Below are 17,908 nucleotides of genomic sequence, written 5' to 3'. Positions count from 1 at the left end.
CATCCCATATTTCGTAATGAAACAGCTTGGTGTAATTATACATCGCGCATTATATCACGATCCGCAAATGCGCCTGTAGCGTTGCCACCTGGCATATTCTTTATCTGTGGGGACCGGGCGTGGGCAAGCATACCTTCACATATTAAAGGAGGCCCTTGTAGTTTGGGTCGCCTTTCACTCCTTACCCCCAACACATCTAGCATTTTACAGATGCGTAAGACTCACTCCCGGAAAAAATGGGCAACTCATGCGTTTACTTCTGAGTGTGATGACAAAATAGATTTTTGGAACTTTGGACAACGCTTTACGGCTTCATTCCTTGCCCCTGGTGTCGCGTCTGCAAAAGCACTAGGCACCTTGGACAAATTGGGGTGCTGGCTAGCAAAGCAGACCAATGCTACTAGTAAAGCACTTTCTGGTCTTTTGCTTGATGTAGATAGTGTGCGACATGCAACTCTACAAAATCGTGCCACTATAGATTTTTTACTTTTAGCTCAAGGACATGGCTGTGAGGATTTTGAAGGCATGTGTTGTATGAATCTTTTGGACCACTCGGAATCAATCCACGCCAGCATACAACAACTTAAGAACGGAGTTACGAAACTCCGAGAAGACGACAGATGGGACTGGCTAGACCAGCTGTTTTCTAGCTGGGGCTTTACAGGGTGAATAAAAAGTTTAATCAAAACAATGTTATATGTAGTACTTGTTATTTTGTTGTTTTTAATATGTTTGCCGTGCTTTTTACAGTGTGTACAGACAATGATATCTAACTCTATTCACAAGGTTCTTATTGTTCAACAGAACAGGGGAGATGTGGGAAAAGTAAACGATGATTCTGCAGCTGCGGAACTGCACAGTGGAGCGAGTGACCAAGATCTGATACAGCCTTGGTCGGACGAAAGCTGTTGGAAGCCTGATAGCCTTGGTCGGACGAAAGCTGTGGGAAACCTGAAGAACGGGATGTCTCAAAACATTGTGAAACAGGAACATTCCATTGTGGTTACTGTGTAACTACAGCTGCAGTGTGAAGATAACCCCTAGCCCTGACGACATCCGTAACCTGTAAAAAGCTGTCTGACGGTTTTACGTTAACCAATCAATGTAGAACACGCTAAGCTTTACGCATCTAGAAAACATATAAGCTGTTGTGTGTGTGCAATAAACCGAACACTTTGCTTACATTAAGCGGTGTCCCGTCTCTCAGTTGCGGCACTCTAGTGGTGTGGAAAGATTGAGTGAGTGAGTAGAAGCATGAAGGTCACTTATTATTTTATATGATATTGATGAGAACAGTTCTGAGACATTGCATTAAATTCCATGCCCAGGTTTTAAAAGGACATTAAAGCATCAGGAAAGGTACTGAACAAAACCACTAAACCAACATCTGAGAGTCAGGGAAATTTTCTTAAAGTAAGAGACATTAAGAGCTCTATCTGCTTAGTTTATCAACAAGAATATTGAAAAATAACATGACTGAGGCACGTAAATGCCTGAAAGGGGCATAAAATACCAGACATTTCTCTAAAGAAGAAAGGCAGAAGAAAAATCTATGAGAAATAACTAATCAAATGGGAATTCAGGCACACAGTTTGATAAGAAAGGTAACTTAACAGAAGACGAAACTGTACCAGCCAAGACTGTACTGCTTTCTGGAAGAAAAAATTTAGCAAAATGTAAGATTTTGTGTTTCATGTATGGCTAACTTGGTGAAAAGGAATGATGTATGGTAAGTAGAAAAGCAGGCAAAGTCAGTGTAGACATTACAAAGCTGATGCAGAAATCTTCAGATTGCCAAAAGACACCATATGAACTTAAAGAATTTAAGGGTGGGCAGTAATGGAGATAGTTCAATGTGGGAAATTGTGTCTTCTCAGGGTTCTTCCACACTGGGGCTGGGTTGCAACCTTGCAGTTGCCATTACTGTAGTCCACAATCCAAATTGCAGGTTACATGTAGTAATGTTGGGCCAGTTTGCTCAATTCCTTTCACAGCTGTGTATTTGAGTTTGCTAGCAGTTGTATGAGCATCAGCTCTTCGCGCAGTATGGAACTAAGCTTCAGAATAGAAACTGCACTTGAGCTGCCCAAATACTACAGGCAGCTTAAAAGATTGGAGATTGACCAGTACCGGGAAAAAATGAGCTAATGTTCTATCTGTGACATGCACCTGCTAGAGGAAAGAATTTTAAGCTAAATGATAACACAGTCATGAAAGCTAATGGATATGAAGAGGCTAAGGATAAATTTAGATTATCAATTAAAAGGCTTTCAACCACTGAAACACTTCAGTCTGGGAATAGTTTAGCACTTGGAGTAGAGATACAGCTCCCCTGTGTGTTTTAAGATGGACCTGGATGAGGATATTAGGATGTTGTGACATGTATGACTGTGATTGCAGGTGATGGGACTCAGTTCTTTTCTGACCTCTGGGTTGAAGATATGTTTACATTATTATTGATTCTTTCAGGCATTTAAAATAATTAGTACAACAGAACTTTGAAAAAATATATAGCTAATGCAGCTATGCAAGCAGAGCACTAACATCTGCAGAATTTAAATGGGAGATCTCATCCAGCAGCTGGCAATTTAGATAGCAAGAGAAAGCACAGGTCATGAATCTGTGTTCCTGAAATGTCTGTTTAAAGTAGGCATGTTTGTGAGAGAAAGCCTTGCTCTCTTCCCTTTCCCCAAATGAAAATGATTGAGAAAAAACTCTTCAAAAGGAATTTCATGGTCTCCACAAATGTTTCATTCTTTAAAACATTTAAAGCTCCAAAGCTAAAACTTTCCCATTCTATTTTTTAAGAACCTCTGTATTCCTACTCCAAACTGTGTCTTTTCAATCTGCCCCAAACTTCTGCATATATTAACCAAAGCACAGAGGTAAGCAACATTCCAAATGAAAAAGCTTTATATATATGCTTTATTTTCAAAGGTATATTTTCCAAAGTAATTTCAATCATACTGCCTTTGAGACTTTTGTATCATTTGTGGTTTTTTCACTGATTTCTCCTCTTTTCAACTTTTCATCTTATAGGTAGATTCCTAAAAATTCCTTTCAATGTGCTGCTTCAGTCTTAAAAGAATACCTAGTTATTTGAAAATACTAAAGAAAAGAAGTAGCGGACTACTGTCAACATTTGTAGAAGCAAGGTTGTAACCCTCCAGAAATTAATAAGAATAGTATAGAGAAAATGTGAAGGAAGAAATTGCATCTTATATCTAATGCTGATGAGGTTTAATCTGGCAGGAAGCTAAACACCACACAGCATTATTTCACCCCTGCCTCCTTCACCCCTCTCTGCCTGTAGGATGAGGGGAAAAATGGGGTGTGGGGGGAAGAAACGTAAAATTTATGGGCTAAGATAAAGACAGTGTAATAGGAGAGAAACAATAAAAACAACAACAAAAACAATAATAATAATAAAATATGCAAAAAAGTGATGTACAATATACTGATGCCCAGTCAGTCTCCGAGCAGCCCTCTCTCCCTGGCCAATTCCCCAAGTTTATATACTAAGCATTAAGCCATATGGTATGGAATATCCCTTTGGTCAGTTGGGGTCAGCTGTCCTGGCTGTGCCCAATGTCAGCTTCTTGTGCACCTCCAGCCTCCTCATTAAGTCCCTGACTTAATGTAGGCACTCCTTAGCAACTAGCAAACCATCAGTGTGTTATCAACATTATTTTCATCCTAAATCAAAACCATAGCACTATACCAGCTTTAAAGAAGAAAATTAACTCTGTCCTAGCTAAAACCAGGACAGCTGATTCTTTCCAATTTGTTGCTGCTACAGGAGACAATGAAAGAGTATGATGTGCTGTAAAGGTCCCTTCCACTGGAAACTTCCCAGGGAAGTTTCCAAGCCTCAGTTAGATCAGATTCCTAATTTAGTCAAGTGATTTCGAGAGTAGTCTCCAGAGTCTCACTAACTTACTTTCTAATACAACTGAAACATCTTTGAATTATATTGTTGCTCATTTCCTTCCCTTGGTAGTTAAGCTACCTATGTATTGTATCTTGAAAATTTTGTATTAACACCAAGATACTGTCATACTCAATTTGCTGATTTTTCTCATCTGATCATAAATGATTCCTTTCGTCTCAAACACAATCCCTGTTAGCCATTTAGAGACGTAGCATTTTTGTGTTTCATCTTATAATGCATACTACAGAGCAGTTATATGATGCTTCACATGCATTATGATGGTCCAATGGTTCTTTCGTTTCATTACTTAGCTTATTCTCTAAGACAGCAAGTGTGGCCAAACCCCTGGAGCAATCGGATCTTGTGTTTGTAGTCTATTCTCTTCAGCAGAAGCTTGAATGTTTTTAATGCACTTTACATTAAAAGGCTTTGCAGAGAAGCTCAAGGAAATTAATTACATACTCATAAGGAAAGCTGAAATTGCAGCCAGCCAATATTCACTTGTTGCATCTCACAAACATCAATACACAAAAGCATTTCAGTAAATTAATCTGAATTTGTACTTATTCACTGTTTCTCCAATTGTGGTTAAGTGAATTAATCTCATGACTACTTCTGTAACTGCAAGTCATAGTAAGAGAATTCATCAGAAAGATAAAAACTGCTTTCAATTTATAAAAAACATAAACAATATTAATTAATTTTATTTTTGTGGATAAAACTGATTCTTAATTTTTTACCCATTTTTTTTGCAGTTTCTCATCAAAATGCATTTGTTCAGTCAAGAAGCATGACACATGTTCTTCTGAGGTGTGATGTGCTTTAGCAGGTTACCTGAGATAGCTATGTCAGAAGAGAAATGCAATTCTCTGGGTTTTATTTCAATAAACAATTTTACCTTTTGAAAGCCTTGCAGATGAGGCAAATATTGTGGAATGGGAGCTCAGAAGGGGGTGACATAGGTTTAAAGCAGATATTTTTGAAGAGATTTTTAGGTCAATCTCTTCAATATTGAAAATTAAAATCCTTCACAGAAAACAGAAGATAAATAGACTTCTCTTATTGGAGTCCATTCATCAGCAATAGATTCACGAAAAGCCAGGGCCATCCTGAAAAGCAAGGAGCTGTGTCTGAGGATGACAGCTGCATGGATGCTGTCCCAAAAGAGACATACAGAATCAGCTGTCACTGTTGTCCCATTCTAGCTCACAAAGAATGAGTTTCTTTTGAGGAAGACTCCGAATTCGGCTCCTTCTCTGAATTATCTTTTGGAAGACTCCGTCTCTTCATATTACATACACTGTGAACACAGGGCAACTGAACTCCTACTTTAGATGCCTGAATTAGGTAACATTACCTTCTTCTAAGGTTTAAGGTTAATGTAAAGAGATAATTTTTCCCTCTAACTTCAAGGACAGAAGCACTTCTACTTGAGCTTTATTTGTGAATAAATTAATTTCATTCTGAGGAACTAAAAAAATTCACATCAAAGTGAATTTCCAATGGTGGAAGAGGGAGATACACTAAGTTCAAAGACATCAACTGAAAGAGAAAGAATTATGTTTGCAGTGTCTCAAATAAACCTGAGATTCTAAATGCTTTCCCTATTACTTCTACTAAAACAGGCAATAATATGATGCTTGCCAATTAGAAATGAAATGTGTTCTATTTGTTGTAGCTCATGAAGTTTTCCATTCTGAATGAAATGAAAATGCAGATTTTCGTATCCTGCAATGCTTTAGATAATAACAATTCTGTCGGATCAGAGATAAGCATTCTAAACTCAGGTTTGCCAGATAAAACACTGATACTTCAAGTAAGAGGAGCAGCAGCAAGTTTATCAGCAAGATTTTAAAGTGGTATTTTCTAAGTAAAGTCCTCAGGAAAGGCTTAAATATTTTCTGTGACAGGTTAGATTTCCAGCGACGTTTCACAGTTTTAGATTTTTCTAGTTACCCTATTATACTATTATTTTGAATAAGTTCTAATGTTCAGATTAATTTTTCAGTATAATACTGCAGAGATAAGGAGAGTTACATCAGGACACATTTTCAGCTAAACTAATAATTTTTATCTGAAACAATCAATAAATTTCCTTTTTAAGATCAATGATCAGCAATTCTTTACTATTTTGGTGGTTGGAAATTAAAACTACATGAAAAATACGTGTGATTGCATTTTAATGCAACTATTCAGAATGTCTTTCAGATTTGCAAAAAGTCTCTGTTTCAGTGACTGAAATAACATTTTAGTGCTTTTTTAGGTTAGGAAATGTTTACAGGCAGTTTTTTTAGGATGTTCCTGATACCTTTATGGTGTCATATTTTCTTCCTCTTTTGTTCATACAGTTGAGAATTCCTCCAGCTCTACAGTCTACAAGTCCTGTTTATCATGGAAGTAAAATAGTGTAATGTCTATAGCTTATTTATTTTGTGTATTACAGTTTAAAAAAAAGCTTTGGATTGCTGTGGAATGTTTCAGATTTTCTTAATGGAGAGAAATAATACAAAATAATGGGGTTTAAAGTATTCTGATTAAGTCACTCTGACCTGATCACCATTCTGTAGGTCAAAGGGCTATATAGTCTAGATGAAGCTAAATTGGTGTATACTAGTTTTTGCTATTGACTCTGTACATATAAATAAAAGCACAATGCTCAATTAACACCCCCTTTAGAAAAAAAATAAAGGTAAAGGAAGAAAAAGAATTTGTCAGCATTCTTCTTCCTATGGGCATGTCTTGTTTCCTTAATTAAGATATGGATTCAATAAAACACAGGTGTTACTCTAATTTTGCTTTCTTGGCCAAGACAATTTGCTGATTTCAATTTCAGCCATGCAACATGTGAATTTTCTTAAGAAATTTTATTAATTATGACTTTAGTCAGTAATTTATTCATTGCTTTCCCAGAAGCACCAAATTCCTTAGTAGTCTTTTGTGCCTGTTGCACACCTTATTTTTATCAATGTTCTAAACTTGGGTCTTAATTTCTTGATGTACTTAATTTTTACAACATCTCGGGGGTGTGGGGGGGTGGGGGGTTGTGGAGCTGACTCAAAAAGCTACATGAAGAGCAGTGAATGTTTCAAATATTCAATATCTTTTAAATATTCAAATGTCTTCAAAAGACCTACTGCACAGGTTAAGTTTTTGATAGAATCACCTCCCTTCATCTGCTGGTCACGTTTTTGATGCTGCCCAGGTTCCAGCTGGCTTTCTTGGCTGCAAGCACACACATTGCTGGGTCATATTTCATCAATCAACACCCCAAATCCTTCTTCTCAGAGCTGCTCTCAATTCATTCACTGCCCAACCTGTAGTTGTACTTGAGATTGTGTCAATCCGTGATCAGGACCTTGCTCTTGGCCTTGTTAAATGTCATGCAGCTTGTATGGCCCCATCTCTCAAGAATGTCAAGGTCCCTCTGGATAGCATGTCTTTCCTCCAGTCTCTCAACTGCACCACAGAGCTTGGTGTGGTCACAACACTGCTCGGTGTTTTCAGTAAATTTGCTGAGAATGCGGTCAGTCCCACTGTTCCTGTCTTGACAAAGATGTTAAACAGTGCCAGTCCCGGTACTGACCCCTGAGGAACACCACTCATCACTGATCTCACTTGGACTTTGAGTCAATGACCACAATTTGAGCGTGACCATTCAGCCAATTCCTTATCCACCGAATGGTCCATCCATCAAATCCATGTCTCTCCAATTTAAAACAACTATGCCATGTGGGACAGTCTCAAATGCTTTGCACAAGTCCAGGTAATGTCTGTCACACTTTCCTTACACCTCAATGCTGTAACCCCATATAGAAGGCCTCCAAATTTGTTATAATTGAATAATGGAGAAGAGTTATTGGAGTAATGGATAGATAGCAAAATGACCAAGTAAAATAATTTCAGAATATTATCTTTCGTAACACCTGATATCCTTCTATAAAAGCATGTCAGAGCTCTACAACTGCATTTATTTTTGATTAATGAATCATTCCTCTAACCAATTGAACTTGTGCAGGAACTGACTGATTTTTTTCACCACCATAATGAACACCATAATAACATTCAACTGTTGTCAATGAGGCAACACTAGACTGAAAGGAGAATTAATTAAAATCAGACTTTCACTTGCATAAAAACTCCAAACTTGTTTCCCAAAGCAAACTAGGAGCAACCAGTGAATACTGAAAACAGATTTCTATAGATTGTAGCTGTTTGGTTGATCCTGTATTTTGAATGCACCCCAAAATGTGCTTTAAATTGTAGAGCTGCATATTACTATGTTTTCTAGTTCTAATTCATTGCCTTGATCTCTTACTGTTGCTGTGGCATCGCCCCTTCAGCTTACTTTGCATCCACTAGGTTACTCTACTGTCATTCAATATAAACAGGAACAGTGTCCACTGAATTGTGTATCTGTAGAACAAGGATCGTAATCATAATTAATGACTGTTTAGAATGTCATAAGTCTTCTGTTCCTCAATTGCCTTGTTTTGCTTTAAAATCCACTTTTATGAGTTTAAAACCATAACTGAATCTGAAAATTTGGGTTCTTTGATATGTTACTTGTCCAAGAATTCTTTCAGCAATTATAAAAATGTCCCCAGAAAATATGATAATAGAATGAAATGGTTTTGGTTTATCAAAACTAGATAAAAGTTTGATTTTGAAGTATAACCCAAGGGTTTGTGAGGACAATTCAACTAAACACTATTCCATTTGGTTTAGGAAAGCTGTTTGTAACTGTGTTGTCCTGTATCTTCAGTGAGCATGTCAGATGGCTGTTTAGAAGATGACACTTTTTCTCCAAAATAAGTGTGCTAAGATCTATGTTCAGTTCAAGAAAAGATGAATATAGCCTGAAGAATTACTCACCTTAAAATAAAGTATTTAAACAAGCAGGACTATAGCCTAAACAAGTCAAGATTTATCACTAGTGGAACTGTGCTATATAAATTTATTTCCCAAAATACTTCAGATGAAATTGTTTATTTTGATTAGTCAGCTAATGATAGTGTAAATACTATGTCATTACTATTGATTAAGAATTTTCAATTAAGACAAAATTGTTCTAGTTGGAAAAATACTGATTTCTTGAACTAGCTTTTTACAAAAATGCATCTGTTTCGGTGTTGTTTAATGAAATGCTGGCAGGCTTGGGTGGAATAAAGTCCAGTGTCCTTTCTTTTCTGCCAGCCACAATGAGTTTTCTAATGCTGATAGGCACTGAAGGTGGAGTCTCGGGGTCTATCTGAACATCTCCCCCCCAGATTTTTTTTCCCCTGCTTTCTGCATCTTCGTTTTCCCTTTATGGATTGAAAAGGCAATAAAACCATTCCAGAGCTTTGGAAGTTTCTGTGAGACAGGAATGCTGATGTTCAGCCAGCTATGGTAATTTACATAACATAAATGGGCTAAGCATTTTTTTTTCCTTTTCATTTATTCTACCTAGAATCAACTCTGTAATAATTCAATGTAAGACTTCAAGGAAAAACAGGGTTGAGCTTCAGGGTGATGACGAGAGTGGCAGGATTCATGCCACATGATGACAGAACTCAGTTTTCCTAATGCATGCACTGAAGCATATTCCTTACTGAAAAAGTCAGAGAAAATATTGTGAAGGTTAAAAAACAGTGCTGCTAGCCTTTCTTGTTTCCACTAAAATTACCCTGGTCTACTACACATATCCACATTTTCTTTCACACTCAGAAAGTGGTGCTTAAACTTGCCCTAAGATAAATATTTTGTCTTTGCTACAGTAGTCTTGCTTTTGCCATGTATCCAGCACCCTCTAAATTATCATCTGAGGTTTATAAGCCCCATATGAACAAACAGAAACATGCTGTGTGAATGAAAGACCATGACTGAATGCCTTCTGGTCTTTAGTGTGTGCAGGACAGTTCTGAAGGAGTCGTCACTATTAAAAGCTAAGGAAAAGGCCATTCTGCAAACCATTACTTAGAGAATCTGAACAAAAGTAAAACAGAAGATGGTTTATTTTACTTTAATTCTTGCAAATTAAGAGTGAAAAAAACCTGATAAATCTGCTTCCTTTCTTTTTTTTTGCACACCCCTCCCACCCAACTTTGCATAAAGCATTCCTTCTGATAGGTAAAGCAATGAAAATCCTGAGTATGATTTCAAAAGAAGTCTTTTATGGGATGTAGTCCAGATGTGATGTTGAAATCTGCCTTCTCTGATTTTAGTTCTAATGCTGCTGAGTCAGAGGTAATGACCTGACCCAATAACATCAGGGGAAACATTGCTCACTTCTTGGAGGTGTTACATAGCTGCTTAGGCAGAGAATTAACATTTACCTTAAAGTACTGTATTTAGCTATGGGAAGTCAGTGCTTTAGTAACAATTTATATGAAAATTTTCATTTTTCCCTTCAAAAAATGAAGTTTTACCCTACTTTTGCCAGTGAGTTATCAGTTGGTGACATCTATTTTATTTATCCAGTAGGGCACCCTTAGGCAGCAGATACGTTGCTCACAAAACTGGAAGTTTAGTTAGTCCCTGCGGATATATCTTAGCCTACATATGCCCAGAGCATGGACACTCCTGTGCATTACTGAATCGAACAGATGACAGTGCAATTTCGGAAACTTGATGAAATTAAAAGCCTTAGAAGGACAAAAAACTCAGGATCTTTTTAATAATCAAGCTTGACTATATTCTAGAATATAAACTAGCTTTTCACCAAAAAAAAAAAATCCCTAAGTTCTGCAGTCACCTGTGGGGATGTAGAGAGCTAATGCTTTTTAAAATCCCAGCCTCCTGAAGAAGCATGCTGGTATAACTGTATTTACTAGGCATTTCTGCTGAGTGGTTAATTGTGAAATTAAAATTAATTAAAGTTAATTGCTGGTAAAAAATATACAAATTTGTAAACAGACAATTTTATAGAAAGTCTTGGAAATGAGATATTCTGGTACCAATGGATTTCTTTAGGCTCATATTTTACTTTTCAAGATTCTGTAAAAGAGAAAAAAATGTTTATAAAAACTGGAAATATATTCTAGACATAGTGGGGTCTTATGCAAACTGTACATAGTATGTGAAGTCTTGGGCAATGATGAGATGGGTGGCATAGTCCGATATTATTTCTTTTATATATATTTCTTTTTAATAAACATATTTTTATCAAAGATGGAATGCAACAAAGCACAAAATCTTAAGACAGTAGGTTATGTAGCTGTAACTGCAGCTTGAATTTCAATCAGGAAGACTTTTCATATCTGTACTGATTTTGCTTTTGATACCTTTACTAAATTAGTTATAGCTGTAAGAATCATGTACAGGTTAATAGCAATTAACTCAGCCTCATAGTCTGAGATGATTTAGTACTCCTGTGTTTGCTTTCTACTCACTTTACTGTTTCCCTGAAGCAGTCTCAGGATAATCTGCAGGTTTGCTTTTCTCTATAGCCATTGATTTGCCCACTACTTGTGCAGCTCCACTCTTTCAACAGCCTCATCTTGACAGACACTTCTTGGAAATTTTCTATATTTTCAGTGGTCTCCCACTGTTTCCCTTGGAAACTGCATTTCCCTGATATTTCATGTCACCAAATAACTTTAGGGAAGTTCCTGCCTGGAAATAGCACTCACTCTGTCCCTGCTCATTTTTTACCTCTGTGGTAGGGCTAGGGGAATAACAGGATAGTATGTGGCGTAGGAGAATTACATAGAAAGTGTTCTTTACATAGAAAGTCCACTGCAATGTACACCGAGTAATATTACCCTGTTTGCTGTTGAATAATGTTGGAGCAATTCATTATACAGATGACTGGAAGAGCAATAACAAAATTAATTCTTTTATACTTTTATAACTACATGCTCTCCATTTTTGTACTTTCTCCCTTCATTCTTTCTTTTTACACACACTACTTAGCATTTGTATTGACACAGCATCTAAAGACACCAGTCAGGAGGGATAGCATTGCTTCAGAAGTCATACAAAATAATGGATAATAGTCTTTGCTAGAAAAAAGTACAGTCTCAAAGATTCTTGTGTTCTTGTTACACACAGTTTCTAGCTGAGTCTTTCCCTGCTCTCTGGGATGTTCCCTTTCTACTGGTCATTGATACTCGTCCTCAAAACAATGCCTTTTGCTTGATCTCTTCACAACACCTACAGATCAGTGAAAGAAAAAAAATACTCCTTTTTAGTTCCTTCCTCCTTTTACTGATTCCTCCAATAAACATTATGAAGATCAGTAGAAGACTCAACACCACATGGAAGGGCTCTTCATCGTTCATTACTTGAGAAAAGCTGATTTGTGGGAATCATTCCCTATAGATACTATTACATAATGCTCAGTAAGGTCATTTGAAGCTTGTATTCTACATCTGTTAAAATAAGAAGCTCTAATCTTATAAAAGTTTTCATTTTCTCTAATTGTTGTGATTCCAGGATGTCTGGACAAGATTAATCTGATAAAAGAGCTATTACATTTTTCATCATACAGAAGTAGAGCACTTATCTCACAATATAACTTGCTTTCTGTTGTTGTTAGCATCAATTGGCTAGGAATGAATTGGAAGAAATTGGAAAGTCAAAATGTCAGTAGAACAGTTAGAATCGAAAGACTCATGGTTTTAATTGAAATGTCTTTGTTATTTAATTTTCTCACAGCTTATAATATTCTACACAGAATCCTTTCTTAAAACTCTAAACATCATAGTCACTTACAAAAATAAGGTTTTAAAAAAGAACTAAAAAATGGATGGTAAAAGTTCTGATCGAATTTGTACTCGTGACAAAAGTTGTATTTGGCTCAAAGAGATTGCAGTGCTTTCGCTGGTATAGTAGAAATATGAGTGCATTTGAATGACGTATTCTCGGTTACAAAAAAACCCCACATCCTTTTTGTCTGAGTTTTGGAAGGTACAATGCCTGCCTGTGGGTACATCCTGCAAGGAAACCCTAATTCCTCTCTGCTTGACATTTTAGAAGGACCCTGCACACATTTCCTTTATCCCAGGGGTTTGGCTACCCTGGCTCAGCACCAGCTATTATAATGAAGGAGCCCAGCTTTGAAGCACAACTGTTTGATAAAAAGCTGTAGAAGCCTCAGCAGGGGTTCACCCCTCTTCTTCCAGGAGCTGTTTTTTCCCTTTTTTCTCTATTTGCTTCTATTTTTTTCCTTTTCTTTTTTTTTTTTTTTTTTTTTTTCAGGAGTGCTGGGAAGATGCTCTCAGTCTGTGCGAGCTACTGTCCAAGTACACCTTCAGCTAGTCTTGTCCCTTCCTAATTCTGATCCTCAGCCTGATCTGCTGACCCTGCTTTTGGTTTTACCTTGCACCTGCCTCATCACTACCAACTGTGCCTGTCAATCTGAACTGTTGTCTGGGGTGGATCTGCTCTGCTCCTGCACAGGTTCTGAAGGACTGCGAGCTTTGTTGGTAAGACCCTGCTGCTGAATGCTTTGCTGTGAGCCTGAACTCCCAGCTCACATTCCCTTCCTTTGCCGCTCCCTGACATGTACTCAATCCTTTTCATTAGGACCTGGAGTTCATTGACTGATTTATCCCACAGAAACCGAACTTCTCAAATTGAGTCTGGGCTGCTGAGGGGAGGTACTGTGCTGTAGTGCTCTCATCGTGAATCACTGGATTTTCTTTCACATAAAATTTTATTCACATCCTGATTTTAACAAGCACTTTTAGTTCTTGAATAGTATTGTACATATAATTCTTATACTAATGTGTTAATCCTTACTAATGTATTTGTAAGATACTGAATCTTAGAGTCATAGACTGGTTTGGGTTGGAAGGGACCTCAAAGATATCTAGTTCCAACCCAGAACATCTAACCATCTGAAAATGTTTATTTTCAAGGGTGGTTGTGATGATATGTCAGATTTAGTATTTTTAACTGCTTTTTTTCTTTCTTTCTTTCATTATTTGGATTCATTAATGCTGTCTTAGAGAATACAGACTTTTTCTTAAAGCTATTAATCTGAAATCAATTTGCAATGCAAAGTGATGCAAGAATAATTTTAAAATAAGTTAAGTGTGAGCTCAGACATGCCCCTGAGTTAGGTTACACAGAGGGAGTTTTTCCACAACAATCTGACTTCTAAGTGCAACTGGCTGTCTCTGTGTTACCGGTTCCTTCAATATAATGCCAACAGGGCTGCAAGCAGAACAAGAGGCAATAACCTAATCATAGCTTGCCTCTTGGTCTATGGTAATATGGATACTTACAGAAATATCATATAGGAAGAATCTATTTTGCATTTCCACAGTGCCACCTACCTATTCATGCTCTGTTTCCCCATACACAGGTCTACATATAAAATACCTATACTGTGCTTTTTAAGGAGAAAGCAGAGCCCCTGGACAGTCCCTGAAAGTTCAGGTCTAACAGAGCTGTGCTGGTGCCCTTGCAAGATTGAGATCTGTCATAAAACTGTTTGACTCACAAATATGATGTTCCTGTTGATTCTAGCAATGCGATCTTGCTTTCAGCATGATCTCTTAGAATCCAGGCAAATCCAGAGGAATTTTTGTTAACATTGTTACTTTAATGAAAACAGAGGAATACTCAGTCTTAGGGATTATCATAAATTCAAACTATATTTTAGAAGTGTTTATTTTCCTTCTTTGGTAGTGAATTACAGGTTTTGGTTTTTTTTTTACTCCATTCAATTATTTTTCCTAGCTTTTACTCTCATTTTTACATCTCCACCATCACACCAGGGCTTGGCCTGGCAGTCATTAATAAACAGTAATTTTAAAAAATTTTGGCTCTGATGATAGCTTTCTTCCCAGTCCTGAAATATATCACTGAAGAAAAGGGATTGCTATATGCTTATAACCTTTGTTTTCATGTCTAAACTCTACTAATATATTACCAATAAGCACGTTATTAATCTAAGATATAGTAGTACAAGCATGCACAATATTGTGAAACACTTTTAACATTTTATTCTCTCTACAATATCTTTCAGAAATAATATTAATAATATCCTACTATGACCAATATACATCTTATTTCAGTGATTTCAGTTTGAAGACCCTTTAGTTATTGGATCAAAAATTATAATTGAAAAACTATAATTAAAAAATAATAACAATGGGGTACAGTTTCCTCTTGTGAAGCATGGCCATCCAGAGACCTTGCTCATTAAAGTAGAAAGCCTCTAACTTCACACTGAAAAAAAAAAATCCTTTTTTTTTTGTTTTCATTGGATCTCTACTGAAAACTAAATTACTATCTTCACAGGAATATAATTTAAACAATCACTTTAAACACCCTCGGGGCTGTAGGACAAGAATTGAAGGTTCTTCCTCTTAGGTTTCTTCAATCTTCTCACACAGCCTTGAGTGTTTGTTAATTAAGAGCAGAAAAGTTTTAATGGTGCACAGTTTAAAATGAGATACATTATTTTTTCAATAATGTTTGAGCAAGTGACACACTTAAGGTTTGGCTGTCCCTAGAAATACATAGCACATCCATCTCACTGAGGGTGTTAAGCAGTGGTAAGGCTGGAGTCTGTGTGTCTGACAGGGTAGAAGCAGCATCCTATTGTTCCCTTTGCTCTAATGCTACTAAATTTCACAAGGCTTAGGTTACAAAAGAACTAGAATTAATGGCTCCAGAAAGCTTGGGTATTTTATAAGTTTTAATACTCTAACTTTTTTTTTCTTTTTTTTTTATCTTCCCTCCCATTACAAAGCATGGAAAGGACTCCTGTGTGACTCAAGTGATTCAGGTTTCTCAGGTATTATTGCTGGACATAAAGTCATCAGCAGTCTCTATATTGAGAGAGATACAGATGTGTGTGCATGTGTATACATATATGTATATATATATACACACGTGTATATATATACACTATGTGTGTATATATATAAGATATAAAGATTCTGAGGAACTCTCTGAAGTCCTTCTCAGACTGTGTAGTCCTTGTGCACAGTAACCATGGTCATTGGGATAAAATGACGATTTAAGAGCAGATAGCTATTGCAATACTGTGGCTATCTGGCCATTTTAATTTATGCAAAATAAGATGCCTGCATACATTTTGAAACAATTAAATGTTAGTCAAAAAATATATATAATGCTAAGTACATGTATGCTTTCTAAAACAGACTTTTTCATGTTTTTTTTTTCCTTGAAAGATAATGTGCAGTTTTATATCATTAAAATAAAGGATAAATCATTCAACTCTAGGATGGCATTTAAATAATATATAGAGGGAAAAAAATCTCTAAGCACACTGAAATAGAATAATAACAACACATTACTACTTGTATTGCCTACACTACACAGAAGTTTGGTCATCTACTATGAACATTAAATACTCAATGTCACTGGAAAATTTAAATTTACTGCTTACTTTAAATTTAAATTTACTCTTCCCTCCCAGTGTCAATCCCCTGTAATCCAGTTTCTTAAAATCTTTTTTCTTTTGGCACAGTTAGAATAAAATTACATTATAAACCACATTGCACATGTTGATGCAAAACCACTCTTTAAACAAACTTAAAAAAGGAAAGATTTGCTAAAGAACCTGTGAGCATCTGTGAAGTATGCCATCATTGTGGGGCAATACACGCTGCTGCTTTACTTGGTGGTGATAAATCCCTTACTTGTATAATCCCCAAACTCTCCCTGGAGAACCACTTTTCAAATTTAAGTGTCCTTCCTTATCTTTGTCAAGTAGCAATGTGATTCTTAAAATAGTCTGGCATTGTCATGCTATATGCCATAGCCTGTTTATTGTGATACTGAGCTAGAATGTTTGTTGATAACAGGCACGGTTGACTCTGCATCAGCAGCAAACATATGATGACACTGAAGTCGCCTCTTTACATGTCTGATTTTCCTGTGTGAGTTTTCCCCTTGCCTTAAACAGAGGTTTCAAGTTTACTTTAGCCTGCTACCACCACACTTTTAGAGCTATGTATTTAAAGAACGCTTGCATTGATACCATGACACTACTTTTAGCTATAAAAAGTGTGCTGGCCAGAAAGTAGAAAAAGCCATGTGAACCTTGGTTTTCTATTTGGGTCATCATTCATGGGTATGTTGCTATCTTTCCTAATACAAACCCTGGATTGTCAGTGGTTTGGCAAATGCTTTCCCTCTTGAGAGAAATTCTGTACACCACATCCTCTGTTCAGTCAGCTATTGTATCTTCTCTTTCAGTATAAGACTTCTGTGTCCTCACACAATCCCTGCTTTTCCTTTTACTGGGAAGAACTGAGAGTAATGAATTAATCTACATATTCTCAACTCAGATCGTCTCCTGTAACTTTTACAGACACTTTGCACCCGAAGAATGTTCAAGATCATTAGCGTTACCCTGCCTGCCAAAAGAAGGGTGATAAAGCGCAGTCAGGAAGCCCTGACTGCGAACAGGTGAGGGAGATGCACAACCCTCAGCGCACAAAGCCGAGGCGAAGCAACGTTACAAAGTCATGTGCGGAGTGTCGACCCCCCGCGTTTACTTTCCGTGCCCCGAGTGCGGCTGCCGGAGGTAGTCGGGCGTTAGCGGGGAGAAAGGCAGCGACCGCGGACACTTTTAGCGCAAGTACCAGGCATTTCAGCCGCCCGAGAAAACCGGCGCGGGGGATGGGGGGAACATGGGGGGTGCGTGTGTGCGATCGTCGCTTCCCCAAAGAAAACAAACTCACCTGAGCAGTACGGCGGCTTCCCATAGATAAAATCCCGAGACGGCCGCGCGGAGGTACCCAATCCGGGCCATGGTGCTCGGAGGCGCCCCGGTGCCCTGGAGCGGTATCCGAGGCATCGGCGGGGATCCGCGGCGCGGCACTGCGCGGCGGGCGAAGGCGGCGGCGCGGCTCCCCGCGGGCGGGCGGCTCCCCAGCACCCTGGAGAGCTCCAGCGGCTCCGCGCCCGCCGCCCGCCTAGTGCCCGTCGGACCCCCGCGCCCTCCCGCTGGGCCCCGCCGCGCCGGCCCCGCCGCTCCGCATCGCAGCCGAGCGGAAGCTTAATCCCAGC

At 37.9% G+C, this 17,908-nt stretch overlaps 1 protein-coding gene across 1 annotated transcript in view; it reads right to left on the bottom strand.

Annotated features, from left to right (window-relative positions):
- Positions 1-17,696, bottom strand: part of GLRA3 (glycine receptor alpha 3) — a gene marked incomplete at both ends in the record, with an annotated part of 83,738 nt that extends 66,042 nt beyond the window's left edge. Inside the window, one exon of the mRNA XM_084263964.1 lies at positions 17,581-17,696. Within this exon, the coding sequence (XP_084120090.1) occupies positions 17,581-17,696 (116 nt within the window). The remainder of the gene's footprint in view (positions 1-17,580) is intronic.
- Between the last annotated feature and the right edge of the window lie 212 nt (positions 17,697-17,908).

Source organism: Gallinula chloropus, assembly GCF_964237585.1.
Source record: "Gallinula chloropus genome assembly, chromosome: 4".
Lineage (NCBI taxonomy): Eukaryota > Metazoa > Chordata > Aves > Gruiformes > Rallidae > Gallinula > Gallinula chloropus.
Note: the sequence above shows the minus strand (reverse complement) of the source record. Positions and strands in the feature narration are given on the sequence as shown.